The sequence below is a fragment of the Talpa occidentalis genome, unplaced genomic scaffold, assembly GCF_014898055.3.
Source record: "Talpa occidentalis isolate TD23 unplaced genomic scaffold, MPIMG_talOcc4v2.1 talOcc4.14, whole genome shotgun sequence".
Lineage (NCBI taxonomy): Eukaryota > Metazoa > Chordata > Mammalia > Eulipotyphla > Talpidae > Talpa > Talpa occidentalis.
The window spans coordinates 2,200,034-2,225,979 of NW_023601433.1; the positions used below are offsets into that span (position 1 = coordinate 2,200,034).

General features: G+C 70.2%; 1 protein-coding gene across 3 annotated transcripts; it reads left to right on the plus strand.

Moving 5' to 3' along the window:
- The first annotated feature begins 208 nt into the window (after positions 1 to 208).
- Positions 209 to 24,841, plus strand: ARNT2 (aryl hydrocarbon receptor nuclear translocator 2). Of its 3 annotated transcripts, none has more exons than XM_037509988.2 (18): positions 209 to 321; positions 1,885 to 1,932; positions 3,196 to 3,409; positions 4,917 to 5,130; positions 13,954 to 14,056; positions 14,411 to 14,476; positions 14,668 to 14,753; positions 15,835 to 15,911; positions 15,984 to 16,118; positions 16,396 to 16,470; positions 18,244 to 18,395; positions 18,730 to 18,802; positions 19,217 to 19,340; positions 19,780 to 19,879; positions 20,652 to 20,790; positions 21,218 to 21,383; positions 21,736 to 21,872; positions 22,176 to 24,841. In XM_037509988.2, the coding sequence occupies exons 1-18, from the start codon at positions 209 to 211 to the stop codon at positions 22,272 to 22,274; spliced, it is 2,121 nt and encodes a 706-aa protein (XP_037365885.1). In that variant the 3' UTR covers positions 22,275 to 24,841. The 3 variants fall into 3 exon arrangements, with proteins under 3 accessions (XP_037365885.1, XP_037365886.1, XP_037365887.1); XM_037509989.2 differs by having other exon boundaries at positions 212 to 321; positions 19,214 to 19,340; XM_037509990.2 differs by having other exon boundaries at positions 212 to 321; positions 19,214 to 19,340; positions 21,233 to 21,383.
- Positions 24,842 to 25,946: the final 1,105 nt, after the last annotated feature.

Sequence of the window (25,946 nt, forward strand, 5' to 3'; positions counted from 1 at the left end):
CCGGGGGCCGCTCACCGCACCCGAGTGGCCGCTGCTGGTGGCAGAGACGGTGCCCCGGGCCCTGCACATGCTGCCTCCTCCAGGGGGCCCGGGACAGCTGCCCCATCTCCCGGCGCCGACTGAGTGGAGGCCGCAGGGCAGGGGCAGGCAGTGCCCTGGTGCCTTGCTCCGGCCTGACATGACCTCTTCTCTTTGCCGAATTCCAGAAATGGCTGCAGAAATTCCCGGGTCCGTGACGCTGCCCGTCGCCCCCATGGCGGCCCCGGGACAGGTGCGGATGGCCGGGGCCCTGCCCGCTCGCGGAGGGAAGCGACGCTCTGGGTGAGTGACCGCTGCCCGGGCTGGCTCCCGCGTGCCGGGCGCCCCGACTTCCGCCACAGGGTGGCTCCTGCGTCCCTGGGCTGGGCGGACCCCGGCCTTGGCTCTGCCCTGGTTTCAGGCCTGGGGCCCGCCGGGGCCGGCGTGCGCCTGTGTGTGGTCCTGTGGCTCTTGCTCCCGGAGAGGCCTCCAGCCCTGCGGCTGTCGCAGCCTGACGCCGCCCTGGGGCAGCCGGGGTGGCTCCCGGGCTGGTGGCGGCCTGAGCGGGGAGCGCTGGCCCCTGGCAGAGGCGGCTGGAGCCTTGGCGCCGGGGCGGGCGGAGTCCGAGGGGAGCGGGGGGGGGTTGGGGGGCATGGCTGCCCACCGCGAGGCCCTGGTGCCTCTGCCATCTGCGGGCGGGAGCGGGACCGGGTCTGGCCGCAGCACGGGAACAGCCCCTGGCCGGCCCTGCTGCTCTGCCGCGCTGTCTCCTGCCTGGGCCGGGTCCCGGGCCGCGCTGCCCGGGCTGTGGCGGCGGCTTCCAAGGCAGGAGCCCGCTGTCGTGCCCGCTGCCCACCCTCCCGGCTGCTCGCCGGCCCGCACCGCCCCGGTTGGCCACTGGGGGGCAGCGTGGCCCCGCGCCCGACTTCGCTGCCCGCGCTGGGCTCTGTGGCTGCCGTGGGGGGCGGCGCCGAGGCCGCGGGTGCCCTGTGTGGGGTCTGGCCTGTAACTGCCCCCAGCTGGCATTTTTTGGTCGCTGCTTTTCTGTCCTTCTTGCTCTTCTGGCCGGTGGCTCAGCCCGTGGGCTCGGGGCTCCAGGGCAGTGCGGGCCAAACCCTTGCTTGCAACTGGCCACACTAAGCTCGGAGCAAAGCCGAGGCAGGGAGCTCCTCCCGGCCCGGGCCCAGCCCCGGCCCAAGCGGCCTCGAGCCCAGAGGCTGTGCTTTGCCCCCGGCCCCTCGGGCACAGCCGCTGCTCCAGCTGCGCCTTCCCCTTCCCCGCCTCGAGCCCGGCCCCTCACTGCAGGGTGCCCCTCTGCCTGGCTCCACGGGGCTGCTCCCCGCCTCCTCCAAGCCCACCCAGAGCAAAATGGGGTGCAGGGGCCCCGAGATGCCCTCCCTCAAGGGCCCCCGCCCCCCCGGGCAGGAGCCCCAATGCTGGCACACTGGGGCGCCGGGCGTTGTTGCCCCCCACATCTGCATGGAGCTCCAGGCACAGGGCTGGGCTCCCTGGATGAGGGACTTGGGGTGTCGGTGAGCGAGGGCCGCCAGGCCCTCCCCATCTCCTTGCCATGAGCCGGAGATCCATTTGGGCTCACAGGCCAACGTGAGGAGTCAGCCCCGGCTGACCACATCTCCCCCAACCCTGCACCCCAGGCCCTGCAGCTAGCCAGGTGCCCGGTGCCACTGCCCGCAGGCCAGCGCGTGGGGCCCTGAGAGGAGGCCCCTGGGCTGGGGCTCACACCAAGCTCCCCCCGCTGGGTGTCCTCGCCCCGCTGCTGGGCGTTCGTGCCTGGTGCTCGGCCCAGGCGGGCCCTGCCCAGCTGCTCCCACGACAGACCAGCTGACCATGCCCTTGACTTTTCAGGATGGACTTCGATGACGAGGATGGCGAAGGCCCCAGCAAATTCTCCAGGTGAGTCCACTCCCCGGCCCTTAGGGGCAGCGATGCCTTGTCGGAGTGGACCGGGCGGGGACACCGCAGTGTGGTGACTGCTCCCTGGGCCCTGCTGGCGGCTTGTCTGGCGACTCGGCCGTGAGTCAGGCCGCGCCAGGCGGTGCTCACGTGCCTGCGGCCTCTGGCTCGACGGGGCGTGGTGTCAGCACATCCTCTCAGGGCCTGGCCGGGACTTGGGTTCAGAGAAACAGACCGCAGCAGGCAGCACAGGGGCCTGGCAGTGACGCTGGGGGCAGAGCCCGGGGCCGGGCGGTTGGCACCCTCAGCTCACGGTGGCCCAGCTGGTGGGGAGGTTCAGGGTCCTGTTCAGGCAAGGGCCACCGCCTGGCCAGGGCGTCCTTTCTCTGCGGTGCCCACATGAGTGCCCGGCCAGCCCGGCCCGGCTCCGTGTCATTTTGTTTGAGGGCTCGGGCCGTGGGGGTGCAGACAAGGGCCTGGCGGCTGGTGTGGGCCCCGCTGTCCCACCTGCTGGACACCCCGTCGCCTCAGCGCCCTGTCCTGGCGTCCCCTCCCGCGCAGTGTGGACGGTATCTGTGCTGGGAGAGAGGCTTTCCAGGGCGGGCCCTGATTCCGGCCTCGGCCCGACCCCCCGCAGGGCTCGGAGGCCCCTCCCTGCACCGAGGCCAGGAGGGACCCGCCCTCTCGCTCCCTCATGGGCCCGCGCAGGCCTCATACCGCCCACCCTGGGACGCTGACCCCTGCCCAGGCCCACCTGGCCCTCAGCTCAGTCCCAGGCCCCCAGCGGCTGGTGGGGACAGTGCAGAGATGAGGAGCTGCCGCACCACCTGGCCGGTCCACGCGCAGCACCATCCACTCAGCTGTCGCTCACAGACACCCGCGCACGCGTGCCCCCCCCCCCGCCACACACACGCACACACAGGGCCCCCGGGAACTGCCCGCCCAGCCCACCCGCAGCTGACCACTGAGCCTCTGCTCCGACGAGGAGGCGGCGGCCAAGGGTCACCTTGAGTGCCCAGAGCCCAGGGTCTCCGTGCGCAGTTCTGGGAGGCAGCCAGAGAAGAGATGGGGGACAGTGGGGGGCCAGAGGCCCCCAGGAGGACAGGCGGCTGCTACTCAGCAGCTCCTGGGCAGGTGGGAGCGGCAGGGGATGAGGGGACTCCAGGGGGACGGGCCGACGCTCGGGGTCGCGGGATTGTGGGGTCAGGGTCGCGGGGTCAGAGTCCCGTCTGACCCTGGCCGCCCCCGCCGGTGCTTGGGAAGAGAGAACCACAGTGAGATCGAGCGGCGCCGGAGGAACAAGATGACCCAGTACATCACGGAGCTGTCGGACATGGTGCCCACCTGCAGCGCACTGGCCCGCAAGCCCGACAAGCTGACCATCCTGCGCATGGCCGTGTCACACATGAAGTCCATGCGGGGCACCGGCAACAAATCCACGGACGGCGCCTACAAGCCTTCCTTCCTCACTGAGCAGGTACTGTGGGTGCTGGCCTGGGGGTGGCTGGGGCGGGAGCACCCTGACTGTCCTGCCGTGGGCAGGAGGGGGGCTGGCATGAGCCCTGAGGTGTCGGCGCAAGGAGCTGGTGACCAGGAGGGCCAGGGCAGGTAGGGCTGCCCGTGCCAGGCGCGCACTCACCCAGGGGTCCGGGCGTCTTCCTTCCCATCCCAGCAGGGCTGGCTGGTCAGTGTCTGGCACCACCCACGAGGGCCTGAGTGTCTACGGTGTGGGGAGAGGAGGCTGATGGCCGCCCGGCGACTCGCGCGGGTCCTGGCAGCTGCAGTGCTGCCCCCCACCCCACCGTGTGCCTGGCCTGACCCCAGACCCCCGGGGCCTCATGTAGCCGCGGAGCCTCCCTGCTGAGCACCAAGTGGGCAGGGCTGCGTGTGCAGAGCCCCGTGGCAGGGCCCACGCCTGGCCCAGCCCCCCGAGTGCCGGAGTGGACTGTAGGCCGGGCCGCTCCTAGAGACAAAACCCAGGTGGGGCGTCCCATGGGCTCCTGCCGGAGCCACAACCCCCAAGTTCCAGAAACTCACCCTGCCCTCAACGGTCTCCCAGGACTGAGAGCAAAGATGCCGCCTCAGCCAGTGGCCCCGCAAGGCCTGACAGGCATGTGCCCTCCTGCCCCCACCCCTGCCCCGCCTCTGCGCCCACGGCCCCTCTGCCAGCCGTCTCCACCACGGGCAACCGTGCCCTGGGGCTTCCTGTCGCCTTCCTGCACTGGCTGCCTGGGCCATGTGGGGAGGGTGGGAGCGGGGCTGAGGCTGGGTGTCGCGGGGCGTCGTCTGTCCCGAGGGCAGCTGGCCTGAGGCCGGCCCTCTCAGGCCACATTTCACCCCAGGGCCCAGGTCTGTGGCCGCTGCCCCGAGGCCCCTCTCGCCGTCTGGGCCTGCAGGGAGGAGCACCTGTTCTCGACTCCGTGGTGCCTCCCGCATGCCCTTCGGGGACGGCCCCTGCCCGTCCTGGATCCCACAGCCTCTTCCCTCCCGGCAGCGCGAGGCCGCTGGGACCGGCCGGGCCTCCTGCCTCCGCCTTGCAGACGTGGCTCGGGCCCTGCTCCCTATGGAGGAGGCGCGACGCAGGCTGTCGGGCAGGGGGCTCCGGCAGGCGCGGACACAGGCGTCTCCTGTGTGGTGCCTAGAAAGTGTCGGAGCCGGGGGGAGAGTCGCTGCCAGTGTGGAGAGCGGGGTGGGGAGGCGGTGCCGGCTCCTCTGCTGGCCATTCTGCGAAGCTCCTGGCACCTGCCCTGCACACCCACCCTCGGCACAGCCCCACCACACCAGCCCTCACCTGCGTCCCCAGGGAGGGTGGGAGGGACAGGGCCCAGCGCCTGGAGTGGCTGTCCTGGGGATGGCACGTTCCGTGCCAGCTCAGGCAAACAAGATTTCAGCGCTCTGGGTATTGGGGCAGCTGAAAACACAAGTGAAGGCACCGGCGGGGGCCGAGGCATGGCGTTGTCCCCACTCTGGCCTTTGCTCCCCAGGAGCTGAAGCACCTCATCCTGGAGGCGGCCGATGGGTTTCTGTTTGTGGTGGCAGCCGAGACGGGGCGCGTCATCTACGTGTCGGACTCGGTCACTCCCGTGCTGAACCAGCCGCAGTCGGAGTGGTTCGGGAGCACCCTGTACGAGCAGGTGCACCCCGACGACGTGGAGAAGCTGCGGGAGCAGCTGTGCACCTCAGAGAACTCCATGACAGGTCAGTGCGCCTGGAGAGGGGTGGGCGTGGCCAAGGCCCGGCTCCGGACACCCTTCATTTTTGATGCTTCCTTGTCCCTGTATTTTACCTGCAATTGGGAACTCAGCCACCAGGAGGCGCTGCTGCACCCCCAGACCCACGCCTGTAACCAGGTTCACACCTCAGGTCCTGGCTGTGTGGCCTCCGGGCATTTGCCACCTGGCCCTCAGCTGCTTGATGAGAAGCTCCTGGTGGGGCCGCGTGGGGACAGGCAGCTCTGGGAAACACCCCTTCTCCTAGAACTTCCTGCACAAGGCTGGGAAGCCCGGGCGTTTGCAGGGAAAGTGCTCCTGCCCGCAGCGGGCAGCCTGCATAGAAGGGCCGGACCGGGCTGGGCGTGGTTGGTGTCTGGCTTCTGGCCCTGGGGGTTCAGGCAGGTGAGGGCTGCAGAACAGGGTGCCTGGCGGGGCCTGGCCCAGGGCGTGTCCTGGCCATGGGAGCCTACAGGGCGTGGGCTGGCCGTCAGTGTGAGGTGGGTGGGCAGGCACCCGAGGACTAACCCCGGGCTGGGGATCCCACGGCAGGCAGGGCCTGTGCAGAGGGCGGTGAGGGGCGGTGAGCGGCTTGCGCAGGCCCCCCGAGAGATGGTGACAGATGGAGCTGGAACACATCTCCTGTGCAACGTCCGTGCAGGCCAGCCTGTCCCGTCCCCCCAGGAAGCCTGGGGTCTGAGGGTGCTGAGGAGGTGGGACCAGGGCAGGTGCGGGAAGGGCCTCTGACCCCGCCCTTCTCTCCTCCCCACCACCTCCAGGATGCCTGTCCCGAGGCGCTGTGGAGAATCTGTCCCCCTCTTAAGAATGGTGGGGGGCGGGAGGGGGAGCCAACAGGGCCTGGCTCGGGGCACCTTCCCAAGATGCTCCCGGTCTGCACAGCCTGCGCCGGCTGCACCCCCGGAAGGGCTTGTGTGGATGGGTTGGGGGCGTTGCTGGGCGCCGCTTCTGGCAGGAGAAGGAGCTCTGCCGTCCAGTGAGCGGCTCTGAGCCACCTGGGAGTCCACAGGCACACACATGTACCACACACGTGCACACACATGTGCACGGACACACATGCACCTGCCAGCTTAGGCTTCAGACCTTGTGAAGCTGCCAGGTCCCCTGGGGACATCTGCCTGAGAGCTACACCCCACCTCGGGGAGAGGGGTGGGGAAGGGGCGTGGGGGGCATGGGGCCAAACGCTGCTGTGCTGTGCGGGGCGGGCGCGGAGGTCGCAGGGGGGGTCCCGCGGGGGCAGACGCAGTACGGGGGCATGGGGGCCGTGGGGGCGGACTCCAGCTGAGCCAGGTGCCGTGCTTGTGCTCGAGCTTGCAAGGGCGCTGGCATCCTGCGGCCTGAGGGGCGCCGGGTTGCTTTGGGGGTGGGGGGGTCTGCCCGAGCCCGCACCGGCCTGGTTTCCTGCTGCGTCATGCTAATGTGGTCAAAAAAAAAAAAAAAAAAAATGCAGCCTCTGCTGAGTCAGCAGTGGCCCCTTTACTGGGGTCCTGCCCTTTGAAATGGAGACAGCGCCTCTGTGGCCAGAGTGCAGCCTGTTTACCGGATGGGCCCTTTGCAGTTGCAGCCCCGGGGGGTCAAGGTGGGGGCAGGCGCTGAGCAGGAGCCGGCAGAGTCGCCCACACAGCCAGGCGTGGCCCCCTGGCGCCGCTGCTGCTCCTGGTCAAATATTTGCACAGCCGGCGCTTCCTGTGCTGCCCTGCTCAGGGCAAGCTTGCTGCCCCCACGGGAGGCCGTGGTCGGTCTGGACAGAGTCCCCGAGCCTGTTCCCTGACCTGCGCTCATGGCCCCGCTGGCGTTCTTGCAGTGTGGGGGTGCTCAGCGAAACCCAGGCAGGGCTCCAGTGAGGGCCAGGGTGCTGGGGGCAGAGCAGGGTGGACTTCCCAGGGCCCGGGCAGGCTGTGCCGGCCCCTCTGTCAGTGTTGGCCGGGCCTGGCGGGTGGCCTGCTGGGGTCAACAGTGCCCAGCATGTGGCCACTTCTCCTGCTCGTCCATGGGGCCGGTTGTGCTGAGCCCGTGGGGGTCGGGCCAGCAGACGCGCCCGCATCCGTGTCGTTCCCCTGAAGATCTCGGGTTCTGGGCCTGTCGCCAGGGCAGACAGGCGGCCTTTGGCTTTGGGCAGTTTTGCCCTTTACCCAAGGCTGGCATGTCCCTCCTGCCCGCGTGGGCAGTGCCCTGGCTCAGGGTGGGATGCAGGTGGCGCCCTCGATCCTTGTTTTGTTTACGCCCCCCCACCCCCATCCCCCTGCCCACCCACCTGCCTGCCCACCCAGGGCCTCCCACGCGGCTCACTTTGCCGACAGGCTGGGCTGCGTGGGGTGGGGCCAGGCTGCAGCCCCATGCCCGGGTCCACAGTGTGGCGGGCACCAGGCACAGACACATGGCGGCGGGGGGCCAGGCCCGAGGGAGGGCTGGGAGAGAACTGAGGGCACCAGCCAGCAGAGGCGGTGGGGCCCAGGGGTGCTGCTCCCCAGAGCAGTGATCCCAGTGCTGGGGATCCAGGGACCCAGCCTGGGTGGGCCATGAGAGGCCACTGGTGTCTTCTCGCAGAGCTCGCCAGGGAGGTGGAGCAGAGCCCCCCGCCCCTGCTTTCTGTCTCCCCCACTCAGGGCAGAGCCGGTCCCGGTAGGCGGGAGAGGCCGCCCTTCTGTCCAGGGGCACCGAGGTCAGTGTCCACCCCACGGCGTCAGCGGGGTCAGCTGCAGAGCTTGACCCTGGCTGGGAGTTCCGGCGGATCCTGTGAGCGCAGCCCCTGGTGTGACACTCACCTGCGGCACCCGGCCGCCCTCTCAGGCTGTGTGTGGCGGGGGCGCTGGAGCACTGGGGGGGCCAGGCGCGCCCCCGCGGGCCCGAGCAGAGGCGTCGGCCCCACCGCCAGCTCACAGGCCCTTTGAAGCCCCGAAGCCGGGCTCTAGGCCTTTCTCCCGGGTCCCCCCTGTTTGTGGAGCTCGCCGTCCGTCTGTGCCCACCATGGCCACGCGTGGGCCTGCGCCAGCCCAAGGCCCAGCCCGAGACACTGCGGAAGCCCGAGCGGGACGGGCCGGGAGCCGCCGCCCCGTCAGCCCGCACCTTGCCGGCTAGGAGAGACCAAGCGCTTGGCCGCCGTGGCCCGGGGTCCCGAGCAAGGGCCCCTGGCCTGTGTGGGGAAGCTGGGGGGGGCCGGATGCCGGTGTTGGCCTAAAGGAGACAAATCACCGTTTCCTGTGGGCCCGATTTAGTCTCGCTGACGTGCTCACGTGAGCCCACGTTGCAAGCTCTGGCTAAAAATAACAGGGTTGCAAAACCTCAGCGTGGCCAAGAAAATTAAAATAGTTTCCTTCAGATTCACTGACACGAGGCAGGCGGCTGAGACGGTGACTCAGGCGGCGGCCGCGCTCCTCACCCCGTTGTCACCTTTCCCAGAAGCCGGTTCGGGGAAATGTCTGCACAGCTGTTTTTGCGGGGCCTTGTGTCACTCCCACCGGGGGCCCAAGCCCCACCCCGCCCTCCCCCCACCCCCCGCAGTCCCCCAGCCACACACCCCGCTGTGGCCACCTTGAGCAGAGGGCGGGAGCTGAGGACCAGGCCCCTGACAGCCCTGTGTGGGGGGGGGGGCCCTCCGCCCCCAGGAGCAGCCCCCCGCCCCATCCCCACACAGCCACCCCGTGAGCAGCCCCCCACACACACACCTGCCCCGGGACCAGCCCCCACGCGCTGCACGCCTGCCCCGGGCACACTGCATCAGCTGGCCGGGCTCACTCCTCCCGCCGTGGGGCAGTGCGGTGCTCGGCCGGGCCCCGGCACGCGGTGGCACGTGGCTGTGGGGACCGGGCGCCTGCACGCACGTGTGCAAATCCACCTGTGGCCCAGCGTGATGGAGCGTGTGGGCCTGCAGCAGGGTCCCGACCCCGCCCCGGGCGCAGCAGGCTCTCCGGGCCCCAGACGGCGCAAGTGTGGTGCTGGCGCCTGGGCTAGTGGCCCACGCGGCCCCCACGCAAGGAGGGAGCAGTACGATGAGGCGGGTTCGTGGGAGGAGACAGGCCCAGGCCCAGGATGGTCTCCACCCGCCCCCCGCAGCCCTGTAGGTGGAGGAGCCGGGACTGCTGCCCTCAGGCTGGCCCACGGGGCCCCTCAGCTTCGGGGGAGCCTGGGACAGAGCCAGCTGGCCACGTCCCCCTTGGTGCCATGAGCCCACCAGCTCCTGATGGGGGCGGCGGGTGTGTTCCATCCACACTAGGGTGGGTGAAGTGGGCGCCGTGGGCGGGTGGGACAGACACGCCGTCCTGGTGGAGCTGTGGACGAGGCGATGGATGCAGCCCCGGACGATCGCAGGGGGCGGGCGTGTTGGGGGAGGGGGCTTGGCCATGGCAGCGAGGACCTGGCCTCTTTTCGATGGGGGCTGGGCAGGGGCGCCTTTCTGAGGGGTCTGCGGGGCTGGGGTTGGGGCAGGGGCTGGGCACCGGCCCCTGGCGGGGAGGCGTGAGGAGCCGGCGGGCCCTGTAGGGCAGGTGTGGGCCTCCGTAGGCGCCCGGCTGGGCAGATGCGTCCTCTCACGCCCGTCCGGTGCTGCGGGGAGGCGGCCCTGCTTGGAGTGGAGCAGAGCGGGGTGCACTCACGGGCTGAGCGCAGGGGCGCGGACACCCACTGGCCCAGCGCTGGGTGAGCTGTGCCTCCGTGCAGGTGGCCATCTGCTGGCGGGGCCCCACGCCTCAGCGGGGCCAGGGCTGCCCCTGCGCCTGTTCTCTTTGCCACGGGACTCCAGCTCTCGGGGCCTGGGTTTCCACGCAGCCCTCCAGTCAGCTTGCCAGCTCCTCCAGAGCCAAGGCTGTGGATGGGGGCTCCATGGACCGGGCCTCTGGCTCTGAGCCCACCCGCTCCGCCCGCCCTGCTGCGGCTGGCTGTGTGGGAAGCGTCCCGAGGCCGTCGGGGAGGACATGGGCGTGGGGTTCCTGCCTGATCATCGCGGCCTGTGGCGTCCCCAGGCAGGAGGGCAGGCGGCTCGTCCTTGCTCTGGCGGCCCCGCGATCTCCTGTCTCAGCCCCGTGCAGAGCTTCTATTCGGAGTGGTGGGTCCTGCTGGCTGCCTGGCGGCACCTGTTGAGGGAAGCTGTGGCTTTTCCTCTCCAGTCTCCCTGTGGCGACTTTCACAGGCCTGGGCAACCTCGCGGCCCAGCTGACGCCACCCGGTGTGAAGTGAGCGAGTGGTGGCTCTGGCTGCTGCGGGGCCGAGTGCTCCCGGGAGCGCCTCCCCTGGGGCCTCGGCCGCTGGAGTCTAGACACGTCTTTTGGGTGGGCCTCCCGCGCAGCGTCTGTCCTTTGTCCACATGAGCCCCTGCTGAGCGGCGCCTGGTGGCCGAGCCTCCCCAGCCCTCCGCGTGCCTCGGCTGCGTGTGTCTCCTTGGAACTTGGTTTTTGGGGGCCGTGGACTGGAGGCGCCCTGTGCTGGCCCTGGGTGCAGACCGCAAACTGCAGCCATGGCCGGGGCCCGAGCAGCCACCGTGTCCCGAGTGGAGAGGGCTGCTGGCCTGGCTTCCCCACTCGCACTTGAAGCTCCCATCAGGGGTGCCTGCACCTTCCCACTCTGGCTTCCTGTGCCCCATGTGGGACCCTCCCTAACCACCCCCCACCCCCACTGGAGGCCCCCCCACTCCCCCCCACCCCCCCCACACCCTCGCAGAGCAGGCTTTGCCTGCCACTTCTGTGTTTTTATCACTTCATTAGCACTTGCAGGAGGTGTGGCCCGAAGCTGCCGCCCTCGTGTGTGTCGTGTGTGTTGTGTGTGTTATGTGGGGCGGGCCTCCCCTGGCTGGCCTCCCCACGGGCGGGCACGGCAGTGTCACGCGAAGCCTCAGGCCTGCATTTCTGGCATTTTTGGAGCGTGATGCTCCAAAGGAATGTGGTGCTTTAAGCCACACTCCGCTCACGCAAAGCAGGAGGAAGCCTCTGCCTCTGCCACAGACCAGGAGGGGGGGTGAGGGGCGGCCCTGGGGCAGCTGAGGCCGCTGTGGCAGCTCCGTGGTCCCTCCCGTGTGTGGCGCGAGTGTGGGACCGCCGGCGCTGTCGCGGCCCGTCCAGCAGCCTCGGTGCAGGTGGGCCCCTCTGTGCCGCCAGCTCCTTGGCGCCGCGGGTGGCTTCGCGGTGGCAGGCTCGGCCGGGGCAGGCCCGCAGGCTGCGGGCAGACGGCACCTTCATTCTGGGCCCCGCTCCGCCCCTGTCCCCCGCAGCCCAGTCGGGCCCACAGCCTTGTGTGGCTGCCGTCCACGGCGTCCTCGCGCTGACCCCAGCGTAGCTTCCTCAGTCAGGACAGCAGGGGATGGGGCCCTAGGCCTGTCCTGCTGCCTGAAGGCGGTCCCTGGCCTGGAGGGAGACCATGGCCCCACGCCAGCCGCCCATCCTGCCAGTGGGGTCCTCCCCGGCCGGGCAGGCCTGTCTCTGAGGGTCATCAGCTGCCGCTGCTCACCCACAGGCTCTGCTCCGAAGGCCCCAATTCACATCGTTCCCACGTGGAAACCTGACCTGCGGGCTCCCAGGCGACCCTGGAGGCTGGGTGCCGGTGACCGAAAGCCCCCCTGTGGCCACAGTGCCCGGGAGGGTCTGCAGAGCGCACCCCCAGACACCGGGGAGGCCCAAGCCGCCTGCGGGCTCCACTCCTGCACTGCTCGGCTGTCCTGCTCCTGGGCCCGTGCTCGCCCCCAGCCCCCAGCCCCCGACTCCCCAGCCCCCTGGCCCCAGAGCGCCCTCCCCACAAGCCCTCTAGCCCCCACCCCAGAACCCCAGTTCCCTACCCACTGAGCAGCGGCTGCTCCCGCGCTTCAGAGGCCCAGGACTCCCGCCCTGCCCCACCCCAGACACAGCCAGGTCGTTGGGAGGCACCACCGTGCCAGGAGGAAATCCGGAAAAGCGGTCGGCAAACACCCAGAGAGAATTGCCCGACTCTGACCCTTCCCAGGCTGGTACTGGCCTGGGCAGCCCAGCCCCTCAGCGCAGGTCCGCCTCACCCCTGCCCGGCCGCCCTCATGGGGTCCCGCTGAGGGGGCTGGACCCCTCTCATCCTTCTGCCCCTGCAGCCACGGGTGGACCCAGGGGCCTGCTCAAGGCCTGTGGCTGGATTCCTTGGGACCACCAGGAGGCTGAGGAGGGACCTGGGGGCGTCTGCCCATGCATTGTGCACTGAGTGCTGGGAGCCCCCCAATCCCGCTGCCCCCACTGACCCACCCCGCCCGCCACCCCCCATGTCGGCTGGACCCCTGTGCAGGTCCCCTCCTGGGGAGCCCCTGCTGCTCCTGTAGCCTCTGTGGGCCGGCTCTGGACGTGGCGCTGCCTGGGGTGTTTGGGGACAGGCCACGGAGAGGGGTCAGGTGAGGCATTAAGGGGGGGCCTCTAGGGGATCCTGCCCGTGGGGTGTCGCTGGATTCTGCATTCGCCGCTTCCGTGGAGACAGGGTGTAAATAGGCCACCAGGCCGAAGCCACTGACCAGATTCCTACAGAAAAGGGAACTGGGAACAGGCGCGTTTGCCTGTGGAGGCCTCTGAGTGGCCAACTGCATCGTCCTGGGCAGTCACCACGGGCGGAGGGCCCAGCCTGGGCAGTGGCCAGGGTGCCGGGCTCGGTGGAGGGGCAGTGGCAGAGGTGGCGGGCAGCTCTGGCGGCTGAGCGGGTCCCTGTACTGGCGGGCAGCAGTCCTGTCTCTCCGGCTGCCTGCTCCGCCCTGCCCCGGGCCTGCGCAGGGACCAGAGGGCCCTGTTCCCCGGGGGCAGTTGGCCGTACCTGCTGCGCCGGGGAGCCCCTCTGTGCCCTGCCCAGCCAAAGCCTCTGACTCAGTAAGAGCCACCACTGACCGAGGTGGTGCCCGGGAGCCGGCTGCCCGGCTCTCGGGGCGAGTGCAGGGGCTGCGGAGAGCGCGGGCGGGAGCTGGGACCGCGCAGGCCGCGCAGGGTGTGTTGTGGCGGCCGCAGGCAGCGGGGATGCGCCAGTCCAGGGCAGCGCTGCCCAGGCGAGGCCGGTGTGGGGAAGGCAAGTCTCGGGGCTCCGCCCCCCGCAGCACTGCAGCCGTCAGGGTGCCAGCAGCTCCGGGCGTGGAAGACACAGCGAGGGGTGGCGGAGGCCAGCGGCTGGTGGGGCGCGGGCGGGCAGCTGTCCCCACGCGGAAGGGCCCCGAGTCCCACCAGCACGTGGGCAACTGGCGCCTCCGCGCTGGAGCTCGGACGGGGTCGGGGGAGCGGCCCGCGCCGGCCGCGGCTCAGCGTGGAGCTTCTTGTGAGCAGCCGTGGCCCACCGGGCCTGGCGGGCGCCGTCGTGTTCGAGGCGGGAGGAGGAGCAGGGCTGCGGCAGGGCCTGGGCAGGGCCTGGGCGGCCTCCAGGAGCCCTGGGGCGGGCGTCGTGTCCGCGGGAGGCGGCCCTCGCGGGAGCTGGCCTGTGCCCGCGCCCGGTGCTCCCGCGACGCCCCCAACCCGAGGACTCGGCGTGAGGGCCGGCGCCGCCTGAGGCTGGCGACACCTGAAACGGGGGACGGGGTGTCCAGTTCTGTGCCTTGTTGACCATGAGCCACTGGAGCCTTCGGGGCCGCGGCCTTTCTCCCAAAGTGGAGGCGGCTGAGCCTCGGCCGGCGGGGGAGGGGCTGTGAGGAGATGGGGGTCCTCGCGGGAGAGAGGGGGCAGCAGCTCCCCGTGACTCTAGGAGGGTCCCGGCCCAGCAGAGCCGCGGTTGGGCCTGGGGAGGCGGGCCTGGGCGGTGTGGGTCTCACCTCCTGCTGAGGCTGTGGGGAGCCCCGACACCCCGGTGCTCCGCGGCCGTGGCTGACGTGGCGCTTGTCCCCCAGGCCGGATCCTGGACCTGAAGACCGGCACGGTCAAGAAGGAGGGCCAGCAGTCGTCCATGCGCATGTGCATGGGCTCCCGGAGGTCCTTCATCTGCAGGATGAGGTCTGCGGCCGGGAGCGCGGGGTGTGGGTGACCCTTCCGTCTGCCGGCCCCGGCCCTGCACATGCGGGAGGGGTGTCCTGCCCAGGCGGGCCCCTCCAGAAGCCCCCAGAGGCCGGCGCTGCCCAGGCTGGGCCTCAGCCTCAGGAAGCCGGGTCTGCTGGACGCCCTCCCCCCACCTCGCCCCCCATTCCCCCAGCGGCCTGGGGCTGGGTCCTGCTCCCGAGCCCTCCGCCTGAGCCCTGCAGCAAAGCCAGGCTCCCTGTGGGGGCAGCTCTCCTGCCAGGGGGGGCCCCGCCCCATAGCCTGCACCCCCGCAGGCCTGCCCCGCTGTTTGCTCACCAGCCCCGTCCACAGGTGTGGGAACGCCCCGCTGGACCACCTCCCGCTGAACCGGATCTCCACCATGAGGAAGCGCTTCAGGTCGGTGCGAGAGGGTCTGTGGCTGCGGGCTGGGCTGCTGAGGGCAGGCGCAGGGTCTTCAGACCACAGAGCGGGGAGGCGGGACCCCAGGAGCACCGAGAACCCCTAGCTCAGATGCCCGGGGTGCTGTGACCTCGTGCCCCGGTCCCCCTGGCCGGGCTGGAGGCAAACACACATGCGTGTCTCTCCAGGAATGGTCTTGGCCCTGTGAAGGAAGGCGAGGCCCAGTACGCCGTGGTCCACTGCACGGGGTACATCAAGGCCTGGCCCCCCGCGGGTAAGCAGCCACAGGCTCCTGGTCCCGCCCTGGGCACCCCGTCCCAGACTGATGACTTTTTGCCCTGGAAATGTCTGGCTGTGGAGACCAAGGTCTCCGTGGGAGGGTGGGGGGGCTGGGTAGGGGGAAGGTTGCAAAGGCAGGACATGGCGAGGCGCCCAGCCCCCAGCGCTGAGAAGGCAGAGGCTGCCGGTGGGCCAAGGGCGGCTGAAGGGAGTGGCTGGACCCCCCGGGGAGAGCGGGCACCCATCTGAGACGCGGCGCTCTCAGGCGCCTGGAGGCCTCGTCTGGTGGGGCCTTCGGCGTCTGGGAGGCACTTCCCAGGAGGCGCATGGCGCTGAGGCGTCCTCCAGGGCACTGCTGCGGTCGGGACACTGCAGACACTGGACGTAAGCCGGGCGATGGGAGGAGCCAGGCCGGCCCCTCTGAGTGGTGCTGGGATGGAGGGCAGGAGAAACAGCCAGGCTGGGGCCCGCCGGGCAGTCAAGACAATGGGCGCTGAGCGGGGTCCCCACTCTGTTGCCTGCACCCCTGGCTGTCTGCACTGGTCAGTCAATCACTGGAGCCAGAGGCTGGACCTGTGGGAAAGCATTCCCCTGGAGGGGGCAGTGTGCAGGGCACGGGCTGGCCGTTGGGGCTCAAATGGGGCGCTGTGTCCCTAAGCAGCTGCGGGCCCAGCCAGGGGACACCGGGCCCAGGGCTCTGTGGGCGGTTGGCAGCCCTGGCCGCAGCGCTGGTCCTTGGAGTGGCCGACCCCGCTTGCCCTTCCTGGCCCAGAGCCCTGCCCCCAGGCTGGTGGCCCGTGCGGGGAGCCAGCTTTGCCGGGTTGCGCATGTGTTTTGGGTGGTTTTCGCTTCTGCTGTTGACCAGCGGTCTTTGTCTGATTCTTCGTCAAAGGACGAGTAAACCATTTCCGTCACTGGACGACCCGTTGGGCTTCTCACTGGAATCCCTCCACAGCCACATGTGTGCACAGGCGGGTGGACAGCAGCCCCTCCTGTGCCCCTGCATCACCCCCGACGCTCTCGTGACCTGGGGCCCAGCGCCTCGGCCCCTCTCCTGACCACGCCCCTCCTTTCAGGAATGACCATCCCGGAAGAGGACGCGGACGTGGGGCAGGGCAGCAAGTACTGCCTGGTGGCCATCGGGAGGCTGCAGGTAGGCTCGGGGCTGGTGGTCCGTGGCGCCTGCCTGCCTGTCTCTGCCCATGCTCAACTGTGCCCCGCGCAGGTGACCAGCTCCCCCGTGTGCATGGACATGAGCTCCATGGCCGTCCCCACGGAATTCCTCTCACGGCACAGCTCGGACGGTGTCATCACCTTCGTGGACCCGCGGTGCATCAGTGTGATCGGCTACCAGCCCCAGGTGGGTTCCCGGCCACTTTAGCCCGCGTCTCCGCAGCCAGGTGCGCAGGGGCTTGGGCCCGCGGCTGCCTGACCGACCCAGGCCAGGAGTGCCACTGCGTGGTCACAGGCACTTCGCGAGACTAGGATGGGGCGTCCCGCGGAAAGGGCTGGCAGAGTGCCGTCGGGGCGTGCCTCCTGGAGGGTCAGGGAACCCCACCCCTGACGGTGCGCCCTGCGCGGTGAGAGCGCTGGCCGGGGGAGGGGAGGCTGGGCTCTGAGCGCGTCTCTGTCCACAGGACCTTCTCGGGAAGGACATTCTGGAATTCTGCCACTCAGAGGATCAGAGCCACCTGCGGGAGAGCTTCCAGCAGGTGCGGTGGGCAGGGGGTGTGGCCTGCGGGACTGGGCGTGGCCTGAAGGTGGGGCTTGGACTGTCAGGGCTGGGCCTGCCCTGACTGGATGGGGCCTGGCAGACCCTGGGTGGGTGCAGACCCACGCCTGTGGACCCGGCAGTGCCCCCAGCTCACAGCCAGCCCCGGGCAGACCCGTCAGGCTGTGACTCCCGTGCGCAGTGGGAGAAGAAATGTCGTGGCAGAGGGTGGAGGTCCCCCCTGGGGTGCGGGCAGCCAGCCTTGGGAAGAGCCGGTGGTGGGTCTTGATGCGTGAGCAGAGAGAGAGAATGTCCGTGGCTGAGGTGCCAGCCCCAGGGCCCGGGAGCAGGCCCTGGTGGGAAGCTTGCACCATGGGAGGAGGCAGGCGTGACGTGGCCCATGGCGGGCCAGTGCACTTCTCAGCTGGGCCTCGCAGCGAGGGTGGCGGGCCGGGCAACAGGGGCCAGTCTAGGGGGAGAGGACGGGGGCCTGCTCGGCGGGGCGGGGGTGTTGGAGAGGGGCGGGCACGGGCTGCGCGCTGCTTGGTGGGGAGGGCGAAGGAGGGCAGACCTGGGGGCCTGAGAGGAGGCCGCCTGGCATCCTGTGCCGCCCCCTCTGCTGCTTCCCAAGTGCCCACTGTGCGCCGGCTCTGGGCAGCCTCTGCACGGCAGCCGAGGCGGGAGTTTGACCTCGCGTCAGGGAGCCAGGTGGAGTGCAGGCACCTGGCTTCTGGGAGACCCTCTGAGGCCACAGGGCAGGCTCCTGCCTGAGGCCCCGGGGGCGCAGCGAGGGCCCTGGAGCTGCCCAGCACATGGGAGCAGGGCACACCCGTCCAGGCCTCGACCCTCCGGGCTTCCCTGTGCCACATGTCGTTGCCCTGCCCTCCTGACCGCTGGGCAGCATCTGCTCGTCCCCTCCTCCCCGAACACCTGGCCTGGGCTGGGGCGGCCCTCACGGCAGCTCCACACCCCCACCCCCACCGCGCCTGGCTGGGGGAGCGTAGCCAGGAGTGGCCCCACCGCGGACCCAGGCCCCCCTCACTGTTCCCTGTGGGCACTGACTCTCGCTCCCTCCTCCTCCCGCCTCACCCAGCTCCCCAGGGACACACACACACACACACGCACACACACACACACGCACGCACACACACACCCTGCCTCACTCTTGCCCCTGCCCCATCCTGAAGCGCCCGTGGGGTCTGCCCCCTTCCGTGGCTCTGCAGGGTGGTGCGCCTCGAGGGTCAGGTTGACTTGGGGCTGAGCCGGCCCCTTGGGCATTGCAGGGCGGAGCCCCTGCCCCAGCAGCCAGGGAGGAGCCTGAAGGACAGCGTGGGTGTCCATTGGCTGCGGGAGGTGGCCCTGTGGCCCTGGGGAGGATGCTCCTGTCTCACTGCTGTCCTGGGGAGGCTGTGCCAGGCCCGACCCCACCCCTGCCTCCGGCCTCAGGCCCCGCTGCGGCTGCCTCCGCTGATTCTGCGCGTGTGGCCACGTCTGCCGAGAGCCCGGGGCAGCGTGCAGGGACCTCCTTCCCGTCAGGCTTCCCGCCGTGTGTCCCCACCAGGCAGTGCACTTGTTCCTCAGAGGCTCGGGTGATGGTTGTGGCTGCACAGCTGCCTCCCCGGCCCCTGGGGCGCACTAGACGCCAGGCTGTACCCACACGGGTGCGGGCCCCCGGCGGCCGGGTCCTCACAGTCCTGGCCAGCCGGGTCCCAGCCCCGGCACCCTCCAGCGCCACCCGCCCACGCCCCTGTCGGACACCCCGCCCCCGCCGCAGGTGGTGAAGCTGAAGGGCCAGGTGCTGTCCGTCATGTACCGCTTCCGCACCAAGACCCGGGAGTGGGTGCTGCTCCGCTCCAGCAGCTTCACCTTCCAGAACCCCTACTCGGACGAGATTGAGTACATCATCTGCACCAACACCAACGTCAAGTAGGCTGCCCGTGAGGCTCGCGCCGCCCCGCACCCCCCCGCAGAGGCCAGATAGCCACCGCTGTGCCCCGTGCCCCCACACCCGCCCCCCATGTGCCCGAGTTTCCCTTAAGATGCCTTCAGGGCGGCCCTTCTGTGCACGTAAAGGAAAGCTCGCGTGTGGATGGTCTGGGTCGGGCCAGGCAGGCTGCGGGGGCATCTTCACTCCTCACTGTCCCAGGCTCGGTTCAGGACATGGGTCCTGGAGTCCTGACTTGGGGCCTAGGATAACCCCACAGATGAGACCCGAGCTACGGGTGGGTGGGGGGCGACGCTCACGCCCATCTGTCCCCAGGCAGCTGCAGCAGCAGCAGGCGGAGCTGGAGGTGCACCAGCGGGATGGGCTGCCGGCCTACGACCTGTCCCAGGTGAGTGCCCCTGCCCCGGCCCGCCCGGAACAGTGCGGCAGGCGCTCTGGCCGTGGGGAGCCTGGCCCGGCGGGGGGCTGCGGACTCGGCCCCCCTCCTCACCGTGGACCTCGCCATCGTCCTCCGAGCCCTCCCCCTACTCCCTCGTCTCTGCGGCTTCCGGGAGCCACTGGGCAGAGAAGAGGCAAGCGTGGTGGTATCTGGCCTCTTTCCTAAGTCCGCTCCTGCCGGCCTTCAGAGGAAGCTGGCGACCCCTCCCCGAGCATGCAGCTGCCCGCCTTGATCGCCAGCCCAGGCCCGCCCGCCCCTTCCTGGCTGGCGCACCTAGAAAAGATGCAGTGGCCCGCGTGAGGCGGTGTGGCACTGGGGAGCATGTCGGGCTCACAGCGCAGTCCTGTCTTTGTGTGCCAGCAGGTGCCCGTGCCCAACCTGCCGGCAGGTGTCCACGAGGCCGGCAAGTCCGTGGAAAAGGCAGACGCCATCTTTTCCCAGGAAAGGGACCCCCGCTTTGCTGAGATGTTCGCAGGGATGGGCGCGTGTAAGTCTGCAGGCCCCAGACAGGCAGGGATAGAGGTTGTGGCCACTGCCAGTGCCGTGGACAGCTGCCCTCTGGGGAGCTGGCAGGAAGAGTGGCTTTCGCACCACCACTAGGCACCTGGGCATGGACCGCAGAGCCGAGCCAAGGGCACTTGGACGCCTGCCCCCCTCACCCTGGCTGAGACTGGGCGCCCAGGGCAGGGGTGGGGAGCAGAGGGTGGGTGTCCTGGCAGTGCCAGCCGGGGCTATGGGAGTGTAGGCCTAAGCTCGGGTGCCTGCCCCCCAAGCCAGAGCAGCCTCTCGGGGGTCGCTGGGCTGCAAGGCCCGGGGGACAACCTGAGGTCCTTGGTCCTTGTCTCCCTCGGGCGGGATGGGGGTGGGCCAAGGGCGGGAAGCATTTGAGATCCAGGCAGCCAGTGGACTCCGCTCTGCTTCCCCAGCTGAGAAAAAGATGATGAGCTCAGCCTCAGCTGCGGGGACCCAGCAGCTCTACTCCCAGGGCAGCCCGTTCCCGGCGGGGCACTCGGGGAAGGCCTTCAGGTAGGAGCGGGCGGGCGGGCGGGCCCAGCTCTGGCTGCCCTGTGTGGGCAGTGTGGGCATCCGCCTGCGGCCTGGCTAGCGAGGGTCTGTGGCGCCTCCACTCAGCCTGCTCCTCGCAGTGGCCATGGATGGGCCTGGGCGGCGGCTAGAAAGCCGGCTGTTGGGCCCCTGGAGAAGGGCGGGAGCTGGCCCCTGCTGGGGCACCGCACGGAGCAGCAGGACCTGCCCCTGTGGCCCCCGAAAGCAGCGGCCACATCCAGGGAGGACAGGAGGACTTGATTGTCAAACCTGAGTCTGTTGAAAGGGCGCTACGGGCCCAGGAGGGCACCGCCTTCCCGAGGCTGGGTTCTTGGCATAAAAGGCCCCGTGGGTCCCTGAGCCAGCAGTGGCAGCCCTGGGGATGCAGACTCCCGTGACCCCACCGAAGCCCCACTCAGCAGAAAATGTGCCCCGGGTACCCAGGAGGATGGCCTTGCCACACTGTCCCTGCTGAGAGCCGGGCCGCGCGGGAGAGGGCCCTCGGCCGCGCGTGCACAGCCCCGGGGCCGCAGCTCAGCCTGGCTCGGGCGGCTTTGCTAGATGGCATCCCGGGGACCCGGCCACGGCGGGCCATCTGGGGACAGCAGGCCGCGACGGCGGTGCCCCTGAGCCGCTCCCGAAGGTTACGGCTGGTGGCTGGTGGCCACCATGCCCGAGCAGCGGTCAGGCTCTCGCGGCGGCTGGCCCCTGGGGCCTCTGCATCTGGGCCAGCCCGCGGTCCGCTCCTCCCCAGCTCCTCTGTGGTGCACGTGCCCGGCGTGAGCGACATCCCCGCGTCCTCGTCCACCGGCCAGAACATGTCCCAGATCTCGCGGCAGCTGAGCCAGAGCCAGGTGGCCTGGACAGGGAGCCGGCCGCCCTTCCCGGGTCAGGTACGGGTCAGCGCGGGCCTCCCGGGCTCCTGGGGCCGAGCCGTCTGGGGTCCTGAAGCTGAGGACAGGCCAACACCCCAAGCTGGGCCTGCTCCTGACAACCCCTGGGTCCTGGTCGGCCATGCCTGCTCTGCCAACGTCTTTGCCAGGGTCTGGGCAGGAAGGGCCAGAGACCGCCCCCTGCTGGCCTCCGTGTACCTGTCCGGGAATGCTGGGGACCCCAGCCCAGGCTCGCTAGCTCCTACTGGCCACTGTGGATGGGTGCCCCCGGGGTGGAGGGCTGGTGGTCAGCGTGGCCAGGAGGCTGGACCCAGGTCCCCCAGCCTGGGCAGGGGCGGGGCATGCAGCCGGGGGCAGAGGGTGGCGGGGCAGGCTGGCAGGGGTGGAGACCTGCCGTGGACGCCGTCTCTGCCTCATCCTGATGCAGCAAATCCCCTCTCAGTCCAGCAAGACCCAGTCGTCCCCCTTTGGAATCGGAACGAGCCACACCTACCCGGCCGACCCCTCTTCCTACAGCCCCCTGTCCAGCCCCGCCACGTCCTCGCCCAGCGGAAGCGCCTACTCCAGTCTGGCCAACCGGACGCCAGGGTTCGGTAGGGGGGATGGAGGGGAGGGGTGGCGGCCTCGGCCCCTCTGACCCTGGACTCTGCACTCTGCGGGCTTCAGGGAGGCGGCGTCCGGGTGGAGAGGCTGGGACAGCGCAGTCAGCCCCAGGAAGGAGGGACAGGGCAGGCGGGTGGGGCCTGGGGTGGGTTCTGTGTAGCGGGGGGCAGGGTGGGTGCGGGCGGCCCTGCTCTCTGGCCGGCCGGGCGGGGTGGGCACCTGTGAGCAGACACACAGAGAACCCCCCGTGACGGCCTGGCTGATGTCGGGCAGAGAGCAGGGGGTCCCGGGGCGTGGTCCTGGGGTCCCCGTCTCCAGGCCTGCATGCATGTCGACTTCCAGCTGAGAGCGGACAGAGCAGCGGGCAGTTCCAGGGGCGGCCCTCGGAGGTCTGGTCGCAGTGGCAGAGCCAGCACCACGGGCAGCAGAGCGGCGACCAGCACCCGCACCCGCAGCCCGGCCAGACCGAGGTGTTCCAGGTGGGCGCACGCCCGGCCCCTCGCGTCTGCGTCCTTCCCGGCCGCCCTGCACCCCCACCCCGCCCACCTCTGCTGGGGCAAAGGCCCCGTCCAGTGGGGCCCCGCCCACCCGTGCCCCAGGCTGCTGCCCTGAGGGGGTGGCCCTGCGGGTGACTGCTGGGTCTCAGGGGTCCCGGACCCTGCAGGTGGCCACGGAGCTGGGCTGCAAGCCGGTGCCCCCTGGGAAGACGGGGGGCGGGTAGAGGAGGTGGGCTGGGTGCTGGAGCCAGAGATGAGCCTGGCGCCCTACCCCTTCCCTCGCAGGACATGCTGCCCATGTCGGGGGACCCCACCCAGGGGACGGGCAACTACAACATCGAGGACTTTGCCGACCTGGGAATGTTCCCGCCGTTCTCTGAGTAGCTGGGCAGAGGGAGGCCCCGGTGGCGCCACCCGCAGGCCACCCACGCGCCCGGATGGGCCCTGCCAGCCGCTGCCCCCAACCTCTCCCCAGCCCCCGCACTGAGGCTCAGCCTCCACAGCCGGCGTCGGCGCTTGACCGTGGCCCGGAGCCGCTGTGGGTCCCCTGCAGCCCCATCGCCTGTGACACTGAGGTGCGCCCAGGGACCTGTCCTCCCCTCCCTCTCCGCACCCCGGCCTGGGCCCGGGGGGTCTCAGCACACAGCCCTGTCCCTGCCGTCCTGACGGTGCGCGGGCCCATCGCCGGGCAGGAGCCCATCGCCGGGCAGGAGCCCCGGGCCAGGCACGACCCGGGCAGCAGCGGTCCCTGGCTGCAGCTCCGTCGGCTGGCGCGACCCTCGCCTTCACAGCTGGGGCCTTTGGTCCGGGCTCTGGTGCGCACCCAGGGCCCCCCGCCCAAAGCCGCCTGCCGTCCCCCAGGCACCCCGCGGGAGCAGCCCCTCCTGCCCTCCGGGCTGAGCCCAGGCCCGGTGGGGTCTCGCCAGAACCCCTGAGTCAGAGCCCCGGAGGCACCCTCAGGTCCCAGAGACCTCGGCCCTGGAGGAGGCTGGATGGATGGGGTGCCCGGGCCAGGTGGGCACCCCCCAGGAACCGCCTCTGCTCCCCAACTGGAGACGGTGTAGGGCAAACCCTACGTTGGAGACAGGACTCCACGTCCCTCCCTGCCAAGCCGCTGGGGAGCAGCAGAGTGCAGGGTTCTGGTGCCAGCTCTGGTTCTGCCTCCCAGTTCCTCGCTTGGCCTCCTTTCTGGAAGCTTCTACTTGTGGACTGGCGCTCAGATTGGAGGAGAGGAGCTGAGGGTCCCCCTTGCTCTGGCTGCACCCTCAGCCTCGTCTCCTCTCCTCTTTTCCTGCACGTCAGCTCCTCCTGGACTGAGGAGATGCCCCACAGAGCCTCAGGGCCAGTGGAGGGCCCCCCGAAATTCGAGTGTCTCCCCAGAATCCCTCTAGGACCCTCAGGCCCTGGCTCAGGAAGCCCCTCCCTGGGGCTCTGTGGCTAGCAGAGGAGGGTGGTTCCAGGCCACGTGGGTGCTGAGCAGGCCCAGAGGCAGGCAGGGGGTGCCCTGAGTTTCTGGAAGCTGCACAAGGGGTGCCTGCCTGCCTGGCCGCCAGGGGTCCAGAGCCTGGTCCTGCTGCCCCCTCCTGTGCTGCCAGCGTGTGATGGCCTCAGGCTGCGAGGGCGGCTGGAGCCCCGCTTGTGGGCGGCATGGGTCTCCCTTCCCCGCTGCCCCCCAAGGGGCCCGCTCATTGCCATGAAAGCGGAGGGGGCTCTGGGACCCAAGAGTCGTTCCAAGTGACACGACAAGGCACTGTGTGTGGCCTCGGGCTGTGAGCTCGTGGGTCCTGTCTGCTCTCTGTCCGGTGGAGGGTGTCAGCTGCGCCCCTAACCCTCCCGCGGAGGCGCTGAGCCCGCGGGGCAGGCCACTTCGGGGCGGGGGTGGGAAGGGTCCTTCTCTGCCGCTCTCTCCATGGTGCCCTCGTCAACCAGAGTCCAGGGTGAGGAGCCGGGCCCGCCCCGCTCCGGGCAGGAGGGGGCCATGTGGGTGGTGGCCCTGGCCTCGCTCTGGACCGGGGCCCCGGGGACTCGTGCTGCAGGAGTGAGAAGAGCTGGGGGCACAGAGGACACTGAGGCGGCCAGTAGGAAGGAAGCCCTGGGGGGAGGGGCTCTGTGCAGTCTGGAGTGGCCCCCGCGCGGCCCCTGTCCCAGGAGCAGATGCCAGCAGACCCCTTGGCTGGCTCGGCTACAGCCGCCAGGTTCCGGTTCTGCCCCCACAGAGCCCAGCCGAGCTGCGTGGCAGGGAGAGGTGGGACATGTTGGCCTCACTCGTCTGGCCTCACCTGCCTGCAGGGGCCTCAGCACAAGCAGGGCCGGCCCCCTGCCCGGGCAGTGGCCACTGGAGGCTTGGGCAGGAACGGGCGGGAGCACCCAGTGTCTGGGGGCCTCCACACACACCCCTAAGGCTTTGTTGAGAAGTAGCTGGTCGCCAAGCACACGACCCGTGGCCCTGCCTGCCCTTCACTGCCACCCCTGCAGGGCGCGCCTGTCCCGTGAGCTGGCCGGTCCCCGACAGGCCCATGCTGGTCACAGGCCGGGAGAGGCGCCGTGGCAGCCGGGACGGGCCCGGACCACGCCCGGCTGTGGACCCACCGGCTCCATCGCGGGCCACGCTCACTCCATCCCGAGTGGGCCAGGGCCGCGGCGGCTGGCTGCGCCGGAGGAGGCCCTGGCCGCTGTGTCGCCAGCGTCCCTCCCGGCGGAGGGCCTGGCGGTGGCCGGGACAAGCCAACGCTGGGCCTCTCCCCTCTGAGTGTCGTCCTGTGGGTGTGAGCTGTACTGTGCAGTCGCCGTCCGTGTCTCTTGAATGTCCTCTGTGACTAACGGTCACTAAGTCGGTCGTGTACGTGTGTAACTAATGTGACTGCCTTCTAAGTCGTCCTCGCAATAAAAACTCCGCTCTAGACGGACAGCCTGGCCGGCTCTGTGCCCAGCGCTGTGGGAGCCTCCGCCGCGGGGTGTGGTGTGGTGTGGTGTGGACCCCGCCCCCCTCCCCTGGCCAGCCCCGCCCCTCCCCCACCCCCTTGCCAAGCGCGGCCCAGGCGCGGGTGGCCGAGGGACCCGGCCTCTTAGGCAGGACTCTCTGGAAGGCGCTTTGTAAACACTGTTCGTCTCTGCACATCTGTGCCATGTGGCCACTGCCCTGGCTTCGGGTTAAGACCCTGGGCCCCCGGAAGCCAAGTGTCGCGCAGGGCCCGGGAAGGGGGGGCGTGCAGAGGCTCACACTCACTCACACGCACCTGGACACGCTCAGCTCAAGGATGACTCTGGACTTGCCGTGTGCGCTGCGGCGTGGGCTCATGCAGAGGCCTGTGGAGGAGCAGCGCAGAGACCACGAGAGCGTCGGGGCTCACGGGGGCTGGAGGCCTGCCGGCTGCCACCCGCCCCAGCCCCTGCCCCCGCCCGGCCGCCTCGCTGCAGGTGGTGTGGGAAGGTCGTTAAAGGTCCGAAAGCCACTCAGGGCTCCAGGACCCTCCTTTGCCCGTCTGCCCGCCCCATTTAACATCAAACCGTGCCTGCACTTTGGTCAAGGAAGTGTCACTGCAGTAGGAGCGACACGTGTCCAGGCCCGCCCCTCCGAGGCCCGCCCCCCCCGCTCCACACCAGCCTCCCCACCCCCCAGTCCACTCTCTGTGCTGGGAGCAGGCGCGGGCGCTGGTCTGTTGAGAGGCCCCTTTGCCATCCGGACGCGCTCCGAGCGCCTGCCAGACCACACAGGTAGGGGGTGCAGAGGGGGTGAGGGGTGCAGAGTGGTTTAGGGGGTGCAGATGGGTGCAGGGCTGTTGGGGCACAGGCTTCATGGTCCACACCCAGTCACAGCTGCAGCCCCCCGCTGTGTGGCCCCGGGTACTCTGGCATGACAGCAATGACCCGCTTCCCGCAAGCAGGACCCCTCTGCCGCCACCCTGGCTCCTCTGCCTGCCCTTCTCCCTGAGCCTGCCCCGGGGGCTTGTCATGGGGCCGTGTCCCTTCGGACCCCAGATGTCCCCTGAGCTCTTCCGCCCCCTTCTCTCACAGCACCCCCCGGGCGTCTCCTGGGCACGCTCAGCCTGTTTCTCC

Bases quoted from the DNA above. Each gene is read 5' to 3' on its own strand.
- ARNT2 (XM_037509988.2), top strand. From the start codon at position 209: ATGGCTGCAGAAATTCCCGGGTCCGTGACGCTGCCCGTCGCCCCCATG. The intron at 14,477-14,667 runs GTCGGTGCGAGA...GTGTCTCTCCAG, and splicing joins ACCATGAGGAAGCGCTTCAG to GAATGGTCTTGGCCCTGTGA. The intron at 19,880-20,651 runs GTAGGAGCGGGC...GCTCCTCCCCAG, and splicing joins CACTCGGGGAAGGCCTTCAG to CTCCTCTGTGGTGCACGTGC.